At 42.5% G+C, this 25,368-nt stretch overlaps 1 protein-coding gene across 8 annotated transcripts in view; it reads left to right on the top strand.

Annotated features, from left to right (window-relative positions):
* limch1b (LIM and calponin homology domains 1b) overlaps window positions 1–25,368 on the top strand; it is a 143,851-nt gene that overhangs the window by 56,975 nt on the left and 61,508 nt on the right. For all 8 annotated transcript variants that reach the window (XM_072663690.1, XM_072663687.1, XM_072663691.1 and 5 more), the window contains exons 3-5: window positions 4,944–5,013; window positions 16,907–17,007; window positions 24,738–24,768. In XM_072663690.1, the coding sequence (XP_072519791.1) occupies window positions 4,944–5,013; window positions 16,907–17,007; window positions 24,738–24,768 (202 nt within the window). The remainder of the gene's footprint in view (window positions 1–4,943; window positions 5,014–16,906; window positions 17,008–24,737; window positions 24,769–25,368) is intronic.

Raw genomic sequence — 25,368 nt, forward strand, 5'->3', positions numbered from 1 at the left:
GAGTCGTCGTTCCCCTCTGGCATCAATGAGTTGTGGGGCACCACTGTTTGCCGTTTGGAGGCACTCAATGTGCGAAGAGTCCATTCTTGGTACAGTGGCACAAAGTCGATGTCCGAAACGCTACCTTACCTTCGCTCGGTACCCTGTTATTATGCCCTTTTGGACATTTGCCCATGACAGTCGTCCTTTCCTCATGATGATCATTTGAACTACAACTGACTGGTGTGCTTGCTTATTTATTTATACCTGCAGCAAACCCTGTCTGTGACGCCCCGGCCCAGTTCATTCCAAACCAGGAGGGCTCATAATGTTCGGATATGACTGTATTAGTGGTCGAAGGTTGGTAGCATCTCGGAAACCTCTACTTTGTGGGATGTTCCAGATCAGCCGTAGGTAAAGTTTTTCCGAGAATGGACATCTTGAACATTGAGTGCTGCCCTACGACATAGCAGATATGCGCCACAGGCCACTGATGCTAGAGGGGAATGACGACTGGCCATCCATATCTTGAGCTCTGTTGAAACCGCACTATTAGCTTCCATTAGCGGACTCGCTAATACCAGTGTTTTTGTGGTTTTCAAGGGGTGTTATAAATCAAATCTTTAAACGCAGAGCTAACTGCACCTCATTACACGCTTACAGAGGAAGTGCTCGGGTAATGACTGCCGGCATTACTGTTTTAGTGAACAGCGGCCAAAACACACATACACACACACACACACACACATACAGGGAAAAGATGCTTATCACTTCTGAGAAGGTCTTGTACGGACAAGGCTGGAAAGGTTCTAAGGAAAGTATGGTGAGGAGTAGTTTAGAGAGCTTCAGTTGAAGATTAGTGGCGTGATTTGTTGTTGTGATGAAACTGGTGCAGTACACCATTTGGTAATTGTTAGCATGGTACTGGCTTTTGCAGTACTGATAATGTAAAAGCTGTGAATAATCAGAAATTGATCTGTTATGTAGGTTTTTAGTTCCACAGAGTGTGTCTGTAGGCGTTCTGCTGAATTAGGGTATTCAGTAGGGGCGTAAGAAAATAATGATATATCGAAGTATCGTATTGTATGTGTAGTTTACATACAAACAGTGGTGTCAGACAGGGGTTCGTTTAGTGTTGTGTTCAAATCCCAACCATTGTGCTTTATCTTCAGATCCAGAAAAAGTCATCTGTTCTTTCACTCAGATTGTATGCATATGATGGTGTTTTTTTATACTACAAAATTTTTAAAATATTGAATCGTAACCCCTGTTCTCATAGATGTGCCATATTACCATGTTCCTTCCAAAAAAACACAGCCCTAGTATGTAGGTTATTGATCACGTGGATGTGGGTTCAATACCCACATCCGCTAAGCTGCTACTGTTGGGGCCTCTTGAGTAAGGAATCAAGATTCTCTACTCCAGGGGTATTCATTAAAAGGGGTGTCCACAAACATTTGGACATCTAGTGTATGTTCACAATACCCAGTGACGACAACCCACGCATGCTGTTTGCTGTTTTGGGTTCTGAGTGAACTTTTTAGCCAGAGAGAATGGTGTTTCCTGCTTAATAATTGCAGTGTTTGTGTGTGTGTGTGTGTGTGTGCTGGGACTCTATCAGTGGCCTTTTGTTACTTGTCACTTTTAAACCTTCTGCAGGTGCTTCCTCAATTCTCTCACATGTAGCCAGATAAGTCACATGCAAGCGTACACACACACACACACACTTGCACTCTTATTTATACTGGCATGAGTGTTTATGTGCCGTGTCTCCCTGCCAAGCTCATTCCTTCCTTTTTATTGTTGTTTCATTGGTCTGTATTTTAATTTTATTGTTTCTTCTGTAAACGAGTGTAGTTTTATATCTCAGAGCTTCAGGGGCTGGCTGACCTTGAGTTTAACCCCTCTGATATACGGTCACTCTGTCACCCTCTCACCAGACACATCCAAGACATCACATCACTCTCTATGATGCTCATCCAAACACAAAGACACCCATTTTCACCATTTGGCCTCTGACTTTAACCCATCGGTTTTGTGAACACACACATATACACTATTGAGCACACACAGGGGACAGTGGGCACACATGCCCGGAGCAGTGGGCAGCTATTGCTGCGGCACCCAGGAACAGAGACGGTTAAGGGCCTTGTTTAAGGTTCCAACAACCCTGTTGATAATAACCCTGGTTCTCTAAATGCTGAGCCATCACTGCCCAAAAGAAGCTGTTAGCTTCCCCAAACAGAGACTTGAACCCTGGACCCTCAGATGCAAAGTCTGAGGCGCTACCGACTGAGCTATTCAGTCCGTATTGGAAGGAGGAAGGCTATTTGTGCTCTCTCAGGCTCCACTGCTGAACAGCATTTGCTCTTCCTCTGCATTTTACATTTATATTTGGACCTGATTGAATGTGTGTCTGTCATCATCAGCCTTTCATAAACGTGTATAGAGTTGGGGGACAATTCTGTTCTTAGATGCATCTCCATGTGTGGAAGTGCAGTGCCAGACTGTGTGTGGCACACTGGCTCTGGTGGTCCAGAGAACCATTGAGAAGGCAAGTGAGCAAAGCTCCCACCCAACTTGGAATGGGTGAAGTGAATTACAGACTCCATCACAACTCTTATTGCTATGGATTTATGTCTGTATTCAGTCGTTGAGAACCAGGGCTTTCACTGTGAGTTGCACACTTTGAAGCAAAGAGACAACAGGGTCCCGTCTCAGTAGAAATTCAGTAGAAGATCATGAGAAAAAAACACTGACTGGAACCACAATTTAATGCAGAAACTCAATATGAGCATGATGAGGAACCACTAAGAGGAACCAAGACTCAGATGTAGAAATTTCTTAAGAGCACAATTAGGAACCAATGACAGGAACCAAGACCTAAATCCAGAAACTCAATAAAATCATAAGGAAGAACCACTGACTGGAACCACGATTTAATGTAGAAACTCACCAAGAGCATGACAAGGAACCTCTGAGAGGAACCAAGACTCAATGGTAGAAACTCCATAAAAGCATGAGGAAGAACCACTGACTGGAACCACAATTTCATGTAGAAACTCATGACAAGGAGCCACTCAGAGGAACCATGACTCAAATCAAGAAATTCGTAGAATGTTAAGAGCATAAGAGCATGATTAGGAACCAATGAGAGGAATGAAGGCACACATGTAGAAACTCAATAAGAGCATGAGGAAGAACCCCTGAAAGGAACCAAGACTCAAATGTTGACATTTTATAAGAGCACGATTAGGAACCAATGACAGGAACCAAGACTTAAAAATCCAGAAACTCAATAAAAACATAAGAAAGAACCATTTAATGTAGAAACTCAAGAGCATGACAAGGAACCTCTGAGAGGAACCAAGACTCAAATCAGGAAACTCAATAAGAGCATGAAGACGTATCACTGAATGGAACCAAGACTCCTTAAGAACATGATTAGGAACCAGTAAGAGGAATGAAGGCACACATGTAGAAACTCAATAGGAGCATGAGGAAGGATTATTGAAAGTAATCAATGAGAGCTCATGAGAACTTGTCATATAAAGAAGTTCAGTATGACCTAAGAATCAGGCCTCGAGACGACTGACAGACATGAAGCTCCCCACAAACCAAGGGAGAAGTAGGAGAGTAGTGTACTGGGTCTCTTTCAGTGAAGTCTGAATTTGAATGCTGGTTTTCATTGGTCAGTGAGTGGCTAGGATCAGGTGTCTAGTTGCAGTTTTGTGGAGAGTAAAACTGAGGGGTTTCTGCTGCTGTCAGAATGATGTGCTCTCTGAGGGGTTTTAAAGAACAGCTGCCTGAAAGCAGCTATAGATGAAATGCTAGGAACGGACTTAACTGGTAGACGTTAGGCAACAGACCAGAGATGGTATTAGACTTTTTATTACTGACCCAAATACACACTCTGGCCTGGGGTCCCAAAAGAATCTCAGGTAAAGATGGTCTTTAAATGGTACATTACACTGAATGCGATTGGGACAGTGAGCCATGATTGGTTGAAACATATATTTATTCCACTGATCACTGGTTGAGTCGGCTGTGTTCAGACTGCAGGCAAATTGGATTTGTTTCCCGGTCGAGATCAGGTGAGATGACTGTCCGCACTGTTATTTGCAAGTGATCAGATCAGATTTTGCTGTAGTAATGATTTAGGCGTCAGTATACCTAACCTGGGGTGCTCTTCTTGGATTCCCGGAGTCCCGTCACTCTGGATTTGATATGATCGTTGTCTTTCAAGTTGCAAAGGACGCAAAAGACTCTGAAGTCCGATTTTGGGCGTCCAAAGTGTCCAGACTGAGACGCATCTGTATAAATCTGATTGTAACCGCATTTCAAACCACCTCCAGCTGTGGATCCGATTCAGATTTTGGATCTGAATCAGATTTTCATGCAGTTTTTGGCTGTCCACACTTAAAAAAATTGACCTGGATGCAATCTAGATTGCCCAAAAATCTGATTTTGGCTGGCAGTCTGAACATAGCCAAACAAGCCTTAAACAAGTCTTGTCAATGTCTTGTCAAATTTGCTTTGACAATCGGTGAAAAAACGCTGCATCCAACAGTCGTCGGTGATGGAACAGATCGTATCACTGTGCACTGATAAAGTACACTCTTAAATAAATGGGTTCTTTAAGAGTTATTTAATAAAGCCAAGAGTTCTTTATACAGTAGAACCATGACATCTCAAAGAACCATTTGGATGTTTATATGGTTCTCTATTCTGGATTCCTCCCACCTCCCCAAAACGCATGAATGGTGAACTGACTATGTTAAATTGCCCCACAGTGTGATTGTGTGTAGGGCCCTGTGATGGACTGGCGCCCTGTCCAGTGGTATTCCTGCCTGCTCTCATTGATTCCAGGTGGACCCCCCATGACTCTGACCACTAAGAAGCATATTAGAAGATGAATGAATGAATGTTTACTCTCTCTCCTTTTCTGTCTTTCTCTCTTTCAGGTTGCTCAGTTCCATTAAACCAGGCCTTGTGAAGAAGATTAACAGGTTGCCTACTCCTATAGCTGGCCTGGTGAGCATTCCTTTATTTCTCATTTGGGAATTTTGCAGAGAAATGTCAGTTGTCTTTGATGTGACCGTAGCTTTACTCAGGATGAAGCTTTCATTAAATATCTAAAACAGCTAAAAGATCTCCTGTTGGTTTTGGGCATAGCATTGTGTACTTCAGTGTAATGCAATGACAAATCCCAACCTTGAAATACAAGTGTATGTGTCTGTTTGGAACATGTACATAAGTGTGTGTGTGTGTGTGTGTATACAGTCTCCTGCTGGATGCTTATTCAACTGATGTCGAAATCCACCCTGCTTTGGCAGACTGTATGAGCATCCCCCACCCCCAAAAACCCCCACCTCCAGCCATGGCTGTTTTGCTTTCTCCTTATGAAGAAGGCTTTGAGGATGAGAAATCACTTTTATTACTTTGTTGTTGAAAGGACAAAAGAAGGCAAAAAATAGAGGAATGGAGGGATCTTTTTTTCTGCGCGGGGGAGGAATTTTAATGTGCAGTTCCCCAGATTCCTCATCCCCTCAGTTATTTTTATCTAACCTCCACTCAAATGCTTCTCCATGTCTGTTCTAAGCAGCTTCCAAGCTACTGTTCTACAGTCCTGAAACTCGGAGCACTAATGTAGTCTGATTGAGAGCTGAGCTTCCACATGCAGCTGAACTCTGTACTGAGTAGTAATGAGTACAATGGTGTGATCCACTAAGTGTTAGATTTTATACCACAGTTAATTCCGACCTCTCAGTGTGGCACTGCTCACTGTTGAGAGGCGATTTTAACAAATGTCTTGTTTCTGTGTTGGAAGCGGTGATGTTTCACCAGAAGAGGTGAGGACAGATGTCTTTTGTCAGAACATAGTTAAACTAGTCAATCACAGTCAAAGAGACACTGATCTTTCCCTTGATTCCCCTATCACATGACGCCTCAATACCGGAGATCTGAGCCCTTGCTGTGATTATACTTGAAGAGCAGGCAGTCAGACCGTTGTGCCACTCCAGAGCTACTGTCTAGCTGCCTGCCCTTAAGATACCTTAATATCTCATCAACATGGTCAGGAGTCTAAGAATAGGGCCTCCTCCCATCTGATAGGATGAGTTTTAACCTGCAGATGGGAAGAAACAGTAAACAGATTGAGGGGGCGGAGCCACAGACTGAACATCTTACACAGTATTTAATTAGTTTCATAATGTTTCTGAGGCCAGAACGTGAAATGTACTGCTGACCAAACTCAGATGCAGAACCTCTCACCTCCCAAAACACATTGTAGGTGAACTGACTGTGCTACATTGCCCCACAGTGTGAATGTGGCCTATCCAGGGGTCTTCCAGGCTTGCTCCCATTGCGTTTCTTTAATATCATTGGGTTCTGCACAAATGTGCGCTGCAGTTTCTGCCATGTGTCGTTTCTCTGTTTTGGTCACATGACATAAATAAGCCAACTGGTTGGTGTGGTGCAACAGGTCACACCACTACCTGCCAGTGAGCTACCACACCATGTTGGAGACTGGGGTTCAATTCCCGGTCTGGGTGACTATGCTGCGTTACACCAATAAGAGTCCCTCCTCTGTAATATGAGTAACCCTGGAAGTCACTCTGGATAAGAGCGTCAGCTAAATGTCGTAAATGTAAACAGAAGGTCTGAAGGCACATTGCTGAACTAATCAATAACATGATTCAGTTTGGGAACCCTGTTACAGAATAAATGCAGATGCTGTTAATTATATAAGTGCTATATATGTATATATATATTAGTATATATATTATATACTAACAGTATACTAACCAATACTAACAAAATTCCGAAGTTCGATCCACAGGACTGATCCATTCACTGAACTCAATTTCCACACCGCCGGTATTTTAGGCTTTATTACTCATGATCAGTGTAACACACAGACATCATGCACACATCATAGCAAACAGCAGGACCTACCCTATCTAACCAGCCCTCGACCTGACATCAACTGTGTTCATTTCTTATAGTTTTACAAGGTTAGTAAAGTAATGTTTAAGTCTCTCCCACATGGTGAGGTTTATTTATTTGACAAGGGTATTGGATCGCTATCAAGTATCGGCTGATACGCAAAGTTTATGTATCGATTAGAACAGAATAACTCAGATCAGTGCATCACTGTTAATAACTGTAGATGTTTACAGTAATAACTGTAGTAATAATTATTAGTGCTGCTTCCTGAGTTGTGGCTCTGGTTCTCTGGCAAGATTCTCACCCTCGGAGCCCAATGAATCCAACTTGTGTTTTCTTTCAAGGTGCTTTTTCTTTCATCCGCTGCAATCCCTTCGGCGTAAGCACTCACACACCAATGCTGTGCTTGTATGTCCCTGGGGGTTGGTTGGAGTGTGTATATGGGAGGGGGGGGGGGGCGGTGTTGTGAGAGGGCTCCATTCTGCTCCTGCTTCGAGTGAATGAACACAAGTGTGCGTTAAAAGCATCTGGGGAGGTGGAGGGTGTTTTTCATTTCACCTCAGTCACGGCAGAAAGAGGCCAGAGTGCATTCGAACAGTCAACAGAGAGGGTGAAGGACAGAAAAGCAGATGGAACAGACGTCCGCAAGTACATGCATGCTGGTGTTTTGCCACAGACTTTAATCAGAAATCAGGAACGGCTGTGTATTTATAGTTGATATTAGCTAAAACTGTTTTTTACAGCAACAGGCTTAGGTGAGCAACCACAAGATCACTGGTTCAAATCCCTGCACTCCCTGATTTCAGTGTTAAGCAACTGTCTACAGATCCACTAACCACAAGTCAGGGGATGGTTATAAGAAGATAGCCCCAAGATTTCAACAGTGCGAACTGTTATTAAGAAAGGGGTCTGTGGAGAAGGGGATCGGTAGAGGTCATGCTGAGATCTGGAAGACCAAGAAAACTGCTTATATGGTGGCAAAACCCCCATATGACTGCCAAAAACCTGCATGAGAGTTTAGCTGAGTCGAGAAGACGGTGTTGCATCGTTGCACTGTAATCTTCCATTGCAACATAATCTTCATGGACAAGTCCTTTCCAGGAAGGAGACTTTATCACAAGACCCATCGGCCCACACCACAAAGTCAAAATAGAACTCTTTGGTCACGTGAAAAAAAAGGGAAATGCATTCCATGAAAAGAACACCTTGCCAACTGTGAACTGTAAAAAATGGTTGCGGTGCTGCCAGTGACACTGGCAGTATTTCAAGGGTAGGAAAGAGTGGATTTTACAAAATACCAGCAAATCTTGGATGCAGCAGTCAGATGCTCTCCGCCAGTGGTGCACATAGTCATATAGTTATATCCGCAAAACATTTGGTTAACAGTTTCAAAAATGTTCATAGTTCTTTTAGTCCTAGAAGAGAAGTTTGCTTTCTGTATTTCATATTGGAGAGGAGCTTCTGCAGCTTAAACAAAAAATGTGACTTAGATATGATTACTAGTATATGCATTTCAAAGATAATATTTAAAATGTGCTGTTGGAAAAGCTGGAAAAGGCTTTGTGAGAGTTTTGTTTGAGGAGGGAATTGTAAGAAAGAGAGAGAGAGAGAAAGAAAGATGAGGGAAATCAGAGTGAAAATAACAGGCTGGATGTTGAAGAATCAGGCCGCAGTAAAAGTGTTTTGAAGGAAGTTTGGTTTGGCTGAGCAGTTTCCTCCTCCCTCCTGGTCCAGCCATCTTATCTTCCCCGTCCACTAATCAGCACTGCCGCCCACCTCAGGCCTTCAGCAGGCGTGGATAATTACATGCCTGCATTCCCTACTGCCCCACCTCTGTCCCTCAGCTGCAATAATACTGTTATCTCATTACACCTTCACACTTCTGAGATTTCCTCATGCACCTTGTTGCTCTGACAGTCTAGCTGAATCTTACATGCTTACATGGCCTGTTTGCATTCCCATGGTCCGGTCAACTCAACCTCCTCAACCTTCCCCGCCCCTTAACAAAACCTTTTGGCTAACAGAGGGCCAGAGGGCCACGACAGCCAATTGGAGGCTCTCTCAGCTGGTTCTGTAGTCTTCTTAATGACTCTTTTACTCACCCTAGTGATGCCAGGCCGACTTGCCAGCTAAACCTCTACACCCTGCCTTGATGGGCTCACAGCAAGTACTTCAGTGATCTTGTGGAAGGTTTTAAGGTGCCTCAACTTTGCTCGCTTGCTACATCTCTGAGAGTGTTGCGAAGGATGTGGTCCATCTTTTCTTTAAGGCATTCAAGGCAGCCACTTCACTTCTGGCCTAGCAGCTGCTTACTGAACCCAGATGGGTTTGTAACTGTAGCAGCCGGCTCCCTAGCTCTTCATCTCCTGTGTAAAGTTATGAGCGTCTTCCTCAGCATGTTCCTAAGCTCAGTCAGTGGAGAGTTCTCTTCTTTACTCGCTGCCTTAAACTGTCATTTCAGGATCCGAACCTCTTTGTGCAGTTGATGGATTTGGGTCACCCTGCGATTCATGGTGTATTGAGGTCCGGTTATCGTCTCCTCTGACCAGCAGAGTCATTATCCTGAGCCATTGATCAGCATTGTGTTTGACCATTGCATCTATGTTCCAGGCTTCATCCACATCAAACGGGAGCCACTGTGACTATTGAATGGCAGGGGGCCACTTGATCAGTGCTTGATGCATTTCTCTGCTTGAGCTTCTAGGCTCTGTGGGGTACCTCCGGGCTGGGCTTTTCTTGCATCTCCCTAGAACTAAACCCTGAGGCCTCATTAATACACTCTGAAATCTCACAAAGAACTTTGTGATGCTGTAGGCATGTAGTTTTCTTGAGCTTCTTGCTACTTCATTTGCCTCATAGCTCTCTTTTTCATTTGGGCACTGAACATGTTTTGGCTAATTGACTAGATTGTTGAAATTGAAATTCCCATAATGAGGTGTTGCTCTCAGCCTGTGCTATGAAAGGGGCCTCTGCGGTGCCCCTCGCCAGCTTATCAACTAGGTGGGCTTTGGGAGAAATGAATCAACTCTTCAGACCTGCGCGTGACAGGGCCCTGCGAGTCTGACTTCAACGCTAGCTTTGTGCACGTGGTCAGCAGAGAGGCGTTTGAGCACTCACACTCCACCCAGCTGCCGGAATGGCGTGTAACTGTAGCAGTCTGGCCTCGGTTCTGGTAGGTGAGAAGGGCAATTAGCAGAGTGAGAAACACATAAACAGAGAGGCCCACTGTTATTTCATCCATTGTCATCAAAAAGGGCGACCCCCCCCCCCCCCCTCTCCATTTCCTTTTCCTGTTTTCCGCTAATGGCAGTCTTGGCCTTCCATGAAATCACTACTGTTCAGAGTTCTGTCAGAGTTCATTAGCGACGCAGGTGAGAACACTGGAGGGCATTACTTTGATGGTGACATGAAGCTGGCTTCTCATTCACCAGATGCGTATTCCGATTTTTCCTGGTCCACTTTAAATGCTGCTGCAGCTGCATTCTGGCACATGTACAGTAATAAGAATACCAGGAAACCATGACATTTAGGGTGGAACTTGAAGGTGTTGAGAAGCTAGCTACAGGTTTTTTGGTTTGCTCACATCGTTTAAGATTAGTTAACCAAAAAGTTAGATGTTGGGACACAAGCAAAGAGTGTGCTTAGGGGAATAGGGAGAGCTAAACCGTATGAGCTTAAGCAGCCCGATACGCGTTACTGGGAGAAATGCAAAATCCCATTCTGGATCAGGATTCCTGGAATCAGATGAATGTGCCAGAAAGCCTCTGTCTCTGTGAGATTATCAACATTTTATGAATGGACCAATAGAAATGCCGTCCACCAATTGACGTCCACTGAAAGTCAAGTTGCCATGTAGAGATACAAGGTTTTACCACAGTATTACCTCATGAAGCTGATTGAGGAAAGGCCAGGGGTGTCTACAGCTAGTGTGAGAAAGCAAAAATAGACATTATAATATATGTGGTTTGTTTTGTATGCTAAACCGAAGAGGTGTGACTGATACCTCGTTTACACTTGGGCATGTCATGTGACCGATATAAATAATATAAATATAATATAAATATAAATAATAATATAGCCTTAATTATTATTATTAATTATACAATTATTAAAGATTTGAACCATGTGTTTTTGCACTCTGTAGACAAATGTGTCTCCAGTCAGTCAGATTCTAATTCGATTCCTACGTGGGGAACCGTGTTGCTCCTTATTTTCTCCTCAAGTGCCATGTCTTTGTATGGAGCTGTTCTTTTTATTACCCCAGCATAAAGTATTTACAAGACGATGGCCGTGTAGATGAATTAGCCATATGTACTCGTCATCGGCAGCATGAATGAATTTAAAGCAGCCTTATGCAAGAACTGGTATTTCTTGCTCCTGGGCTCCCCCTACTGCCAGGAAGTGAAATTTGCACTTTAAGCCACAACTAAAGGACACAGTTTTCCTGTGCATTTAACAAGCTGAGAGATACAGAACTATCACTGGAAGTGAAAGAAGCATGTGTGCTATGAGGAATATTACAGGATTTTACACAAATATCACCCTGGCTACACAGGTTACACAGAAAGCATTTTCCTGCCTGCTTTACCAAAGCTACAAAGTTTACTTTCTGGCGTGCTGAGCTCAAAGTAGCCATGATATGGAGCTATTCTCTATTACAGGTCAGTGGGGCATCACCATATGATTTTGAAGCTCTCATTTGTAGGTACAAATGCTACATACTGCTGCTTTAAATAAATGTCTTCTTGTCATACGAGACCAGGCCTATAATGAATAGTGAATGAGAGGCCAAAATGCACAAAACCTCATTTTTCGGCTTGTTCTGGCTATTGCACTAAACGCAAATCTCCACATCGAGGGGGATTCCACCGTTCAGGGCATGACCAGCAAGCCGATTGGCTCTTTTTGTTGATGGGTGAGACTTTATCCATATCTACCAGTCGTATTTCAACCATGTTGTCTGGTCTCCTCATTTATAATGTCTTAAACGCAAGCCAGGGGAGGTGGGAGGTGCCCGGGTGTGGTTTTGTTTGGTTGTCAAATGTAACTTGTGAGAGACAAATTTGCACCGTCTAATCCTGATACTCAAAGCAAGCAGTTATGTCTGTAAAGTTTGGACCCTGCAGAGATATCATGGCAGACAGGAGGAGTTTTGGTATTCTGGGAGGGGATTTGCTTTCCTTGGCCTTCTGTCTTTGTTCTTGAGCAAACAAGGTGTTTTCACGTCGAGTCATGCTGCATAAACACTGTTGGCTAAACCTTTAAAACCCTGTTTTTACATGTTCAGAATTCATTAAAGTCTTCAATAATGGATTTATCATTTTGTATATTGCCTTTAATACTAGTGTGTTGACTGCATGATGCACTATATGTCCAAATGTTTGTGGACACCCCTTCTAATGAATGCATTCAGCTACTTTAAGTTGCACCCATTGCTGACACAGATGTGCAAATGCACACACACAGCTTAGTACGATATCACACAGTATCATCAATAGAATAGGACTCCTTGGAGCAGATAAACATAAACCTATCGGCACCTAATACCAGGCAAATGCCTGCAGCACTGAGCTGTGGAGCAGTAGAGCTGTGTTCTCCAGAATGATGGATGGTTCTCCATCCAATACTTTTGGAATGCATTGTGGAGTTGGAGATGAGATGGGGTGCTGATCATCCAATATCCTGACCACATTACCACTCAAATTCTCACAGCAATGCTCCAAAATCTAGTAGGAAGTCTTTCCTGGACAGTAGAGACAGTTACTCCAACAAAAGCAAGATAAACTTCTTGTAATAATGATTTTGGAAGAAACAATGAATGAGCAGGTGTCTCAATACTTTTGTCTATATAGTGTAAATGTTTGTAAATATTCATTGTGCAAATGAGTGTGAATGACTTCTAATGCAACTTCATAGGTTAATCACAGATTGGATCTTTATGTCTCCAAAATTCTTGTTTCACAAAACATTAATATTAACATTAACATTAATATCAATAGAATACTGGCCATTATATTTGAATAAAACATAAAATAGTAAAATAATAGTTCATAACCTAGAAAATCTTTGTGTTACAACATTGTATAGGTTATTATTGTATATTAAAATATTACAGTGACAGGTGAGTCTAAACATTCGAATATGTTAACATGTTGAAAATGAATGCAAAGCAGAAAACGTTGAAATATTGATATATGCTAAAGGCAGTTCCTGGAGGTAGTGAAATACAGTACGGATCTGCAGGCAGATGCAGGGTCAGTTACTCTGACTTCTATTTTCAGTGAGAAAGTGGAACCTGGCTTTGCCCTTATTGTTACTGTTCTTCTTATGGATTCATTTTTTACTGTTTACACACACTGCATGAGTTTCTCTCACTGATGGCTTTGTTTGGCTGGTGCTGTCAGCTCATGGTGTGTTTGCTGTGTGTTGTGTTTGGCAGTGTGTGTTGCCATGGTGGATGAGAGGGAGGAAGGTGAAGGACCTGAGTGTTTCGGTTATGAACCCGGTGGCTGAAGCTGGTTTAATTTCAGCCTCCTCCTGTACATTACATTACATTACATGTTACTCTACATTAATTCATGATCTCGGTTAAAAAGTATGGAGTCAAAAATATCCTTAAGTTGAAGCAAAGTTCTTATATAAGTCTGGGATACCAGCACGCTGATTGGCTCATTTTGTTGAAAGGTGGGAGTTTATCCTTAAACGAATGGCAGACCAGTGCAAGTATATAAAATTAAAAGGTGCAATTAGCACAAAGCTATATAAACACAGTTTCATAATTTTACACTGGATATTTAATTAAAAAATAAATAAATAAATAAATAAATGTAATGGAACTTGACTGATGGGAACGAGAATTTTCATTAAAAGTGTGAGTATTTTAGGTAAATAGGTAAAAGTACTTCTGGTATTTGGTTTTGATTAGAAATAAAGTACTTATATACAGTAGCAAAGTACTAAGTATTTTAAATAGGTAACAGTACTTCTGGTATTTGGTTTTTGGTTCGAATCAAAGTACTAGCAAATTACTAACTATTTTAGTTACATAAAAGTACTGTTTACCTAAGTATTTGGTTTCCAAGTACTTAAATACAGTAGCAATGTACTAAGTATTTGAATTAGGTAAAAGTACTTTTGGTATTTGGTTTTGATTAGACTCAAAGTTCTTATATATAATAGCAAAGTACTAAACATTTCGGTTAGATAAAAGTACTGTTTACCTAAATATTTGGTTCTCAAGTTTCTATTTGGTTAATAGTAATAGTAACAAAGTACTAACAAAATATTTTTCGCTTATGTTCATATGTAATCCTGATCTCCAGTGTGTTGGGCTGTGGTGTTCTTATCCACTACACTGACCATCCTTGTGAAATTTAAAAGAAGGGAACTTCCTATAACTAGTTATTACATGCACCACAGTGTGTGTGTGTGTGTGTGTTTTATTATAGGCTGCCCACAGGACAGCTGTTGATCACATAATATATTGGTGGTAAACCATTTTCATCACAGCACTAACACTGCCATGATAGCGTTCTTAGTTCTTCTTGTGTGCTGCTGTTAAGAGAGTGGGGTTTTTACACATGGCGGTGTCACAGCTAGTTTCAGAGTGCGTCCACCGCTCAAAGTACCTCAACAGGATAACTAAACTCAGCACGGTTACGACACGTGGATTGTGGAAATGTCTTCAAAATGACATTGACCTTACTAATGAGTGCAATCAAATCCTCACAGCAATGTTCCGATACCCAGTGTAAAGCCTTTCTAGAAGAGTGGAGGCTATTTCTGCAGGAAAGGAGGAACAAACCACCTACTAACGCCCTTGATTTTAAAACAAAGCAATGAATGAGCAGGTGTCCACAAACTTTTTTTTTTTTTTTGTGGTGTAAGTGAAGGTTCTTTACCAGTTGAAAAGGTTCTATACCCTCTATAAAAAAAAAAATTATGGAAACAAAAATGGCTAAACTTTGTAGTGGTACTGTATGGTGTTTGAATGACCAGTGTATACGTGCATGTGTGTGTCTGTGTGTGTTTAAGTGGCCTAGTTAGTGTCCTGCTGACTTGATCTCAGGCGTACATAAAGGGTGTCACCCGGTCCCATCAGCACGGTTGGAGGGGTTCGTTCTGGGTGGGGTTCAATCTCTTGGGAAACTCCAACAGAATGTACACAAACGAGAGGAAGAAGGGCCTGGGTCTATTATAGGGGGAGGTCTCTCTCTCTCCTGCTCTCTCGCTCTCTCGCTCTCTCTCTATGCCTTTCACTTGCTCGTTCTCACTTGACAGAAAACAAAGCGCCCTCTTCCTCTCCCCTTCATACCAAAACAACAGTGTGACAACAATCACGAGGGAACGGAAACCGTGCCACCCTTCCAGATTTGAGACACAGAGAAAGAGAAAGCGAGAGAGAGAGAGAGAGAGAGAGAGAGAGAGAGAGAGGAGGAGGAGGAGGAGGAGGAGTCAGGGGCCTTTTCAGAGGAGCTGGGAACCAGAGAGGAGTGAAGGAAAAGAGTGGAGGAGAGAGGAGCTCAGGTTGCGCACTGGAACAAAAGACACCTGGAGAGGGAGAGAGAGTGAGCGGGGGCGAGAGAGGTGTATTTACTGCACCTGAGAGGCAGGTTAAGTATTAAAGTGTATAGAATGACCTAAAATGAGAAGAGGAAGGAAAGTGAAGCACAGAGAGGCAGGAGGGGCATGACCACAGCATCTAAACAAGCGCGAGAGGAAACGATACGCGAGAGACGGTGAGAGTTGTTGTTTTTTTTGATGATGATGATGATGATGATGATGTTGACAGAGTGTATAATTGCTGTTACTGCTGTTATTTACTCTCTATTTAAGAATAGAGAGTAAATGGGTTCTTTGAGTGATACATTAGGAAAACACTTTGGATAATCCTCACTAGATACTGGAACATTGCTGTGAGAATTTGATTGCATTTAGCGACAAGAAGGTGTTTAGTTGTAAGCATCACTCTAGCTCATCCAAGAGATACACTCTAAATAATAAAGATGCTACAAAGGTATTTTTGAGCGATACTATAGAAGAACCATTTTTGGTCCCATTAAGAACCATTTTTTGCAGAAGAGAACTTTTTTTACAGAAGAGAATCTCTTTTACAAAAATGGTTCCTCATGGAACCAAAAAAAGGTGTCCTATGACATGGCTCACAGAACCCATTGTAGCACCCTTTAATATTAGAAGTGTACCTCTGGAATTAGGTGGAGTGGAGTTTTCTGATCCAGAACTGATCATCCAACACTAGCACCTGACCTTACTAAGAACTAATTCCGATATCTAGTGTAAAGGCTTTCTAGAAGAATAGAGGCCGTTACTGCAGGAAAGGAGGAACAAACTACTGACTAATGTCCTTGGTTTTTAGAACAAAACAATAAGTAAGCAGGTGTCCACAAACTTTTTTTTTAAAGGAATGGGAGGAAAGTTTCTTTACCCTCACATCGCTTTTACTAAAATGAATCTTTATGAAAACAAAAATGGTTCTTTTGTGGCATCGCTCAAAAAAAAAAACCACTTGTTGGACCTTTATTTTTATGAGCTGTGAAATATGGATGCTTAAGCAAGAGTGGCAGAGTGACACTGAACTGACAGGCAGAAAGGGAGAGAGAGATAGAGAGAGATTAAGTAAGGAGTAGGTAAGTAAGTAAGTAAGAGAGATCGGGTGTGTGTGAGAGAGTGGGAAAGTGAGAGTCAGATGGTGATAGAGAGATCAGGGTAGGGGTGGGGGGGTTGTGAAAGTGAGAGAGAGAAAGAAAGGGCGAGAGAGGTTTGCTCAGTGTGTGCAGCCGGTGACTAGCCAAACCCACTGGCGTCACTTTGCTTCCTCTATCGTTCCTCGAGAGAGAGAGAGAGAGAGAGAGAGAGAGAGAGAGAGAGAGAGAAAGAGAAAGAGAGAGAGAGACTGAGTGTGTTTCGTACTGTTTGGGTTGGGTACTGAGCTTGCATATGTGTGTGTGTGTGTGTACAGGATAACCTGGCGCTCTTTCTGAGAGGTTGTGAGGAGTTGGGACTGAAGGGCTCTCAGCTGTTCGACCCCGGAGACCTGCAGGACACACGTTCCAGCAACAAGTAAGGCCACTTTACACTTCAAGTGTGTGTGTGTGTGTCAGGGCTGGAAAGCATTGTCACACTGTTGTATTAATTTGATATGGATGAAAGTATTTTGCATTATTGTGACCAGTTTCTAAACCAGCCCACAACCCTAGTGTGTGTGTGTATGTGTAAGTGTGTGTACTGACAGTTGGAACTGTTATTCTCCAGTTAGCTGTTATCCACAGTCATTCTGGCATGAAAGAACTGAGGAATTTAAAGGGACATTTAGAGCTGCTTGCCTTAACATGGGTTGAAGCTGTCTCAGTCTAGGTCAGACCTAATCTGGAATAGGGAAGGTGACCCTTACCTGTGGAAAAACAGGGCTTTACAGCGTTATAATCATGTCTGAATCATCCAGTCATTAGTGTAAAACCTCACAAACACTGTATGTAGTTGCATGGTTGATGGTTGACTGCTACGGACACCTGATACTGGACCTCAGCATGGTAGATACAGTGCTCCTGCTGTAGCTGTGAAAGAGCTGTTTTCTTCTACAGTACTTTTTCATGAGTTACACCTACTCACAGACTGCTCTACTGTTTAAAAGAACAGTAAAGCCATTAAAACTATATAATAACACAAATGGAATTATACAGCGACCAAAAAATACAGTAAACAGACCTGTATTTTAGATTCACCACAGTACACACTCTTCAAACCGCTTCATGAGGCTTTTCCAACTGAAGCTGACTGAAGATCATACATGTATATTTTTAAGCGTAGAAGCTTCCCTATTTCCACTTGTCGTCGGCTAGCTTCAAGTTCTCCTCAGATGTTCATGCTTACGATTACGGAGGCCGTAAGTACTGAGTGGTTTTAGTTGGAAGCAACAAGAACTTCATTTACATTTCAGGCATTTAGCAGACGCTTTTATCCAGAGCAACTTACAAAACTGCTTCACTGTTTACTCAGATAACAGCCTTAGGTAGTTTGTATAGACTAGAGTCCAAAATATACCCTGAGCTAGATGCTGCCAAATCTAAAATTCAGTATGGATGCCACAAAGATGGCAAGTCTGCTGTTCTTGCAGCAGAAGCAAAGAGCTGAAAATGAGCATCAAGTGAGCAATATTCTTATCTCTTAGGAAGCATCATTTGCCAATATTCATAACACATTTGTCACTGTACAGCTAAATGTGTCCTTTGCATTTAACCCATCTGTGGTAGTGAACACACACTAGTGAACTAGGGGCAGTGAGCACACACACACAGAGCGGTGGGCAGCCAACTCCAGTGCCCAAGGAGCAGAGAGGGTGAAGGCCCAACAGTGACAGTTTGCGGAGCCCAGGTATCAAACCCACAACCCTGTCAACAATAGCTTGGAGCTCTTACCGCTGAGCCACCTCTGCCCTGTCAAACTGTCATTTGAAAGTTAAAGCCACTGAAACAGATGTTAGCATCAGTGTTTGTCGTACAATTATCAGCGGCCAACATTACAGCTGAGAATAGACCCAAATACCAACCTAGGACCCAAGAAGAAACTTACTGCTTCCCTTGCTTTTTGTAAAGGGAGCACTATTCTACTGTTCAGCGCGTTGAGGGGAAAATGATGGGTGAAGTCTGAGCGAATAAGATCTAATTTCAGCTAATTGAGATTAGCAACACTCAAGCAGCCATTAATGAGTATTAATTTAATATAGCATTCATTGGACAGCACTGATATTTCAATTTCCAAACGTGTCTTGCATTTTTGTCGTTCAGAATTGGAGTGAACCTGAACTCGTCGCACACAGTTTAATTTGTGCCACACTGGTTTATGGAAGCTTTGGCAGAATACATATGCTAATTAGACAATAATACAAACTGCAGACTTTTTGGCTGTACGCCGCGCGTCTTAAAACCTGACTGGCTATCACCTCTGCCCTCCGCTTTCTATGCTTTGCCAGTAATTCCAGTAACGTTAGCACTGGAAGCTTTGAAAGAACACACTGGCTGATTACACCAAAATATCACATCACAGATGACAGGGGGTCCCCAGACCACAGACAGCTATGGTATTGGTTGATGAAAAACATGCATTTATTTTACTGACAGCCTGGACAGGGGCAGTGGTGGCTCAGTGGTTAGAGCGCCGGGATATCGATAACAGGGTTGTAGGTTTGATTCCTGGGCTTGGCAAGCTGCCACTGTTGGGTCCTTGAGCAAGACCCTTTACCCACTCTGCTTCCTGGGCGCTGGAGTGTGTGTGTGTGTGTGTACTCACTACCCCTAGTTCACTAGTGTGTGAGTGTGTGTTCACTACCAGATGGGTTAAATGTGGAGGACACATTTCTCTGTACAGTGTACAGTGACAAATACATGCACCTTTACCTTATACGGGATGTCCCAGAGTTTAAGGGATGACACAGAGCTGCTTTGAAAACGGGTACAGATCCAACAGAAGTTTCGGCCTGAGAGAGAATATATTTTTTTAGATTTGGGCAATATGGCAAAAAATCTCCATTTTTGTTTCCATGGTTTGAACCCTGTAGCTGTTCTGTTCAATGACCAATAGAAATGCTTTAAGTTACTTGGAATATACTCTTATTTTTTTCTATTTTCTATTCGAAATGAAGCACATTGTTGCCTTCACCATATTGGAGATGTTTTTCATTGGACAGTGATGGACTTTATAATGTGATACTTAAAGGCATTTTCATGATACATGTTGAGTATCATAATATTTACTAGTAGGGTTGATCAGCAGTTGATCAGTACTGGCAATATCTGTTTAGAAAAGGATTTTATTAATATAAAACATATCATTACATATCATCACTGTCACACATTATCACGTGATGACATCATTCAAATCTGTTTTTTTTTTACAATGTATTACAATTTTATGATAAATAGACCAATAGAAATGCTCCAAAATGCAATCCCAAAAACTCTACATTGACTTTTATTGGAGGTTAAGAATGTTTTTTCCTTCTCTTGTAAAATTGACATTTTGGAGAAATTGCAGTAATTTACTGTATAATAGTCTCACATGCTATAATACATATAGCATAATTGATCATGATTATCATCATATTGCCTACTACTACATTGAGCCATTCAGTCTGGTGTTCCAAACTTATGACTCATGGTTTTCCTTTGCATGTCCAGCATGTTTGCGTGTGTGTGTGTGTGTGTGTGTGTGTGTGTATGTTGTCACTTGTATCACCAAATTAAATATGTCACACATCCTGACAGACTTAAGCCCATCCTGTTCATCCTGTGTGTGTGTGTGTGTGTATGCATGTGTATGTGTGTGATCTAACCTTCATTTCCTCAGTCCTTTTCAGCATCTGCACCATCTGTATCTGAGTGTGTGCAGGCACATGTGCTGGTTGTTGTCTTCCTCCTCTCTCTCTCTCTCTCAGACCAAAACCTGTGCTACCCTAAGTGGGTTCGGATCTGTACCAGTTGTCGTAGCAACTCTGTGTTGTCCCTTAAACTCTGGGTTGTCCCGTATGAGAGACAGGCTGTCAGTCAAGAAGGGGCGTGTCTTGTAGGTGCAGTGAAAGTACAGCAAGAGCTGAAAGAGAAGGTCACCATGGTTACCAGACTGGTCTGTTCGGTCTGAAAGGACAAGGAGCAGAGATTGAGTTCCAAGGCTTTGTGTGTTTGCTTGGACATCTACATTCACGTCTGTGTGTGTGTGTGTGTGGGGGGGGGGGGTTCCTGCCTTGTTTAAAGTCGGTAGTCTACTGTAGATCTTCTGCTGCAGTTTGTTGTACTCCATTCATTCAGGTTCTGACCACTAGATCGCCCTTGTCCAGATATTATTGGGGTGGAGGGGCCATACTGAGACGTGTCCCAATTCAGGGGCTGTGTCCTTCAAATGGTCACCACCCCGCCTCATCCCCAACTCCCCAACCCTCCCCAAAAGTACTGAATGGAGCACCATTCTCATTCCAGAGAACCCAGTTCTAGGCATTAGGCATGATGCCAATAGGTTTATGTTTATCCGCTCCAGAGAGTCCTATTCTATTGGCAGCATTTCTTTACAGGGACTAGAAGGTCGATATGGTATTATTTTTGTCAAGTTGAGACTAGCTGTGTGTGCATTTGCACATCTGTGTCACAACTTAAAGTAGCTAAATGCATTCATTAGAAGGGGTGTCCACAAACATTTGGACATATAGTGTACCTTAATGCTGAGGACCGGCTGATATCAGTCCAGGGGGCACTCTGCTTAAACACAGTGGTAAAAACAAAGGATCGGACGTTTATCCAGCTTAGAAGAGCCGAGATCCTCTTTCTTTACTCTTTGTCAGTTTTACCTGTGCTGGCCTGCGCTCCTCTTTCCTTCTGTCATCCTGTCCTCTTCATATCTCTCCCTGGGCATCACTCTTTCCATTTGGCTTGCGCCATGAAGTGAGCGCACAGTGAAAGTATGCAGCCATTCAGCGTGCTGATGGAAACTGAGCAGTTTATGACAGGTGACAGAGAGTGAGAGAGCATGAGGTGAGAGTTGGAGAGAGAGAGAGAGAGAGAGAGAGAGGACCTAAAGGAAAGGTGAGATTAAACTGATCATAACCATCATTTCATGCGATTCTGTACAGAAGAGACCATACTTTATTATTAAAATGGGACAAAATCTGATCTTTTTGCCCCTGATCTGATCTGATCTGATCAGACCACTATTCTCACCCCAAAAGTTGTCTAGAATGAATAAGCGACTGAATGAACGTGTGCAGCAGCATGTCTGAATACTTACGACCTTTCTAACCTTAAAGTGATCATTTGGTGAATAATCTGATTTACACAATTTTTCCTCACCTGTAACAGTCGATCAGTCAAGGCAAGCAATGGAAATTAGCATGCTGGAAAAAAGGACAAAAGTTCTAAAAGTTGTAGTTGTAGCATCCCAGATGAGGCCTGAATTCTGTCCACACGTTTTGATTTTAATATGTAACATGAGAAATGTGTATTGGGCATTACTTAACAAACTATTGTTAGGGGTTTTAAGTGTGTGATGATTTTGGTTAGCCGTGATCCTCAAACCAAACTGAATGGGACGCAACAGAATATCAGGCTCAGGCCTTTTAGATATAATGAGTCTAATGCAGCTTAATAGACAATGTAGCTAAAAAATAAATATAGTAAAGCAAAATAAGTTGACACTTTTCCCCCTCACCTGTAATGCAGTTGATCAGTCAAGGCGTGCTTGCTGGCTGAAGTTAGCTATTGCAGTTTTGCACTGGTGCTATGCGGCTAATAAGCAGTAGCTGACAAGCAATGGAAATTAGCATGGTGCAAAAAGGAGAGAAGCTCTAGTAGTAGCTGTAACAATAAAAGCCAGCACTGGCATCCAGGGTGAAGCCTGAATTCTGTCCAGTGCTAAAAACATTATTAGCGTCCAAGATTAGGCCTGAATTCCGTCCATACTTTATTTATTTTAACAGATAACATAAGAAAGTGTATTTATAGCGCTGCTACCCAACCAAACCAAACTGGATGGGACCCAACAGACTATCAGGCTCAGGCCTTTCAATTTTGCACTGATTCAATAGCTAACAATTAGTCAAATAAAATGAGTACTCTGTTTGGGATAGATTGCATTGTATTGCTACATGCCTAGTAAACGATTATGGCTTGATAAAGTGTAAAAAGGGAAAGGGATTGGACCAAGACATGTTCGGTTGTTAAAGTGTTCTTGTTTAGCAGTGGAGCTACGAGGCTAATGTGGCTAACAAACACTCGTAGGATCATGTAGGCTACGTGAGCTAAATGTATAGCATTGTTTAAACAGCATGCCTAAATTAGAGGTCTGCACAGGTACAAATTCAAAGCCCAAGGCTCTTAAAACAGCTGTAAAATAATTATAAATGAGTTATGTCAACTGTAAAGCACAGACAGAGTTCAGGCTTCACTCTGGCGGCTAATGCTGGTTTTAGCATTACAGCCAATACTAGACATTTTGACCTTTTTCCACCATGCTAATTCCCATTGCCTGTTAGCTACATTAGCTTTGTAGCACCAGTGCAAAACTATAGGAGCAAAGTTTGGCCTGCAAACATGTCTGAGCCGATCATTTTTGTGGGGCAGTGGTGGCTCAGCGGTTAGAGCGCCGGGATATCGATAACAGGGTTGTGGGTTCGATTCCCGGGCTCGGCAAGCTGCCACTGTTGGGCCCTTGAGCAAGGCCCTTTACCCTCTCTGCTCCCCGGGCACTGGAGTTGGCTGCCCACCGCTCTGGGTGTGTGTGTGTACTCACTGCCCCTAACATGTGTGTGTGTGTGTGTGTGTGAGTGTGTGTTCACTACCAGATGGGTTAAATGCGGAGGACACATTTCGCTGTACACCTTTATTTCTATGATCGTGTTTCCTTTTATTGGGAGATTGGGCAGGTGGGAAGTTAAAGCTGCAGTTTTCGATTGAACCTGAGTAATGGCATGTTGAAATACTAAGAATAGGACCACACTTCTCATGTTTTGTGTCTAAAAGTGATGAGGAGGGACAATTCACTCCACTATCGCTGCTCCTCAGCAGTGTAATTGAATATGTCCACTAGATTGGGCAGATATACATTGCTGAGAAAACACAGCGCTGTTGTCGGCTGTAGCGGGTTTTTCAGTGGTCAGGAAAGCAGTACCTGTGTTTTCACTAAGCTATCAGCATGAAGATCAGTATGGATCAGGTTTGCTGTGGCTACTCAGTACAAATGCACCTGGTTTTGCAGCCTGGTGTGTGTGAGTGTGTATGTTTTCATGCATTTTCTGGACACAAATGGGCTTTCTAACCTGGGAAAATAAAAACATACAGAATATATCTCCGGTTTCTCCACACCTCCCAACAACACGTGGTAGGAGAATTAGCGATGACAATTTGTCTTTGTCTAGGTATGAATGAGTGTATGTGTGGTGCCCTGAGATGACTGGCTGCCTATCCAAAGGGTTGACACCGCAACCCTGATCCGGAAGAAGCAGATAAGGAGATGAATATAATAAATGAATGGCAAAGCAGCGTGAGATTTTCTTCACGACCAGAGACTAGTGTTACAAAAAGCTGCTTGTGTTCATCAGCATATTGTAGGAGACTTTCTTCCGGCACACTTCCCAGCATAGTTCCACAAGATCCCTACACGTTTGAAATGGTGCTGGAATGTGTTACATTGTCCGGTTGGTATATTCCCTATTTATTGTGGTTAAACACATCAACGGTAGCTGCTGGGGCTCCCAGGTGGCACAACTGTCTAAGTGTTGGCCCTGCCATTGTTGGGTTCCTGGTGATCCCACCGCCACCTGTGACCGGGAGTCCCAAGAGAGGATCACTTAGTGCGATGCCAGCCAGGGCTGATATAACAGAATTGGCAGCTAGTGTTCTCCTCCAAGCGTGTTGAGCTCCAGTGACGTTGCATTGAAAGCTGTGGTTGGTCGGTCGGCTTCAGGAGTCTCAGAAGAAGCTCCCTCTCGTTCTGTGTATGTGGGAGTTGGAGACACTACCTTGCCATGTTCTGCCATTGAAATAAAAACAAGCCTGTGTTTACTAGTGTTATAAGTGTGTGTGTGTATGTGTGTGTGTGCACAAAAGAGAGAGTTCTGTGGAAATTTACCAAAACGCTGGAAGGGTGTGTCTAAGTTATTTCTTGGAATTCCCTCTGTGTCTACCTCACTTGCTGTTTTATCTGTTCACTTAAACACTGGGACTGGACTGAAGAGCACTGATGGAAGACTAACTCTCTCTCTCTCTCTCTCTCTCTCTCTCTCTCTCTCTGTCTTTGTCTCTCTCCTGCAGGGGCTCAGATTGCAGCAGGAAGTTGAAGAATGTAAGTCAAACAAATATCATTTTTATCTCATTTTATTCAAATTAATAATTATAACCTCTCCCAATTCATAAAAAGGGGATTCTACCCTGTCTACCCCTTCATCTATACATCCTCTCTCCTGTGGTTTCTGCTTTTTGTCCCTGCAATGTTGCTGTTGCTTGTCCTTATTTCTTTGCAGGACATCCCTGGCCTTAAGCTCATCTGTCCGACATTACTGAGTGTGTGTGAGTGTGTAAGGCTAACTGATTGCGGGATGATTGCATGCACTTGTTTGCTTCATGCTCAGTGATCATACAGTCTTCATTTCCATATTGAGTGTTTCTTATCCTTATGCTGTGTCCTGGAACAGCAGTATTCTGTGTGAAGTTCCCTCATGTTTGTGAAATACAGCGAATAAAAATATACAGATCAAATGACTCAGGTTCAGTTGCCCCACAAGTTCCTTCTAGATTTGAATAATAAATGCACTGGACCACAAAGGTTGATTTTTTTATGTATAAATTGTGTTTATTAGTGTGTAGTGCTGTTTTTTCTCTTATTTTACTTCATTTCTTTCTACCACAACTAGGATCTAAAATAATATAACATATTTTTAACAAC

Source organism: Salminus brasiliensis, chromosome 19 (genome assembly GCF_030463535.1).
Source record: "Salminus brasiliensis chromosome 19, fSalBra1.hap2, whole genome shotgun sequence".
NCBI lineage: Eukaryota > Metazoa > Chordata > Actinopteri > Characiformes > Bryconidae > Salminus > Salminus brasiliensis.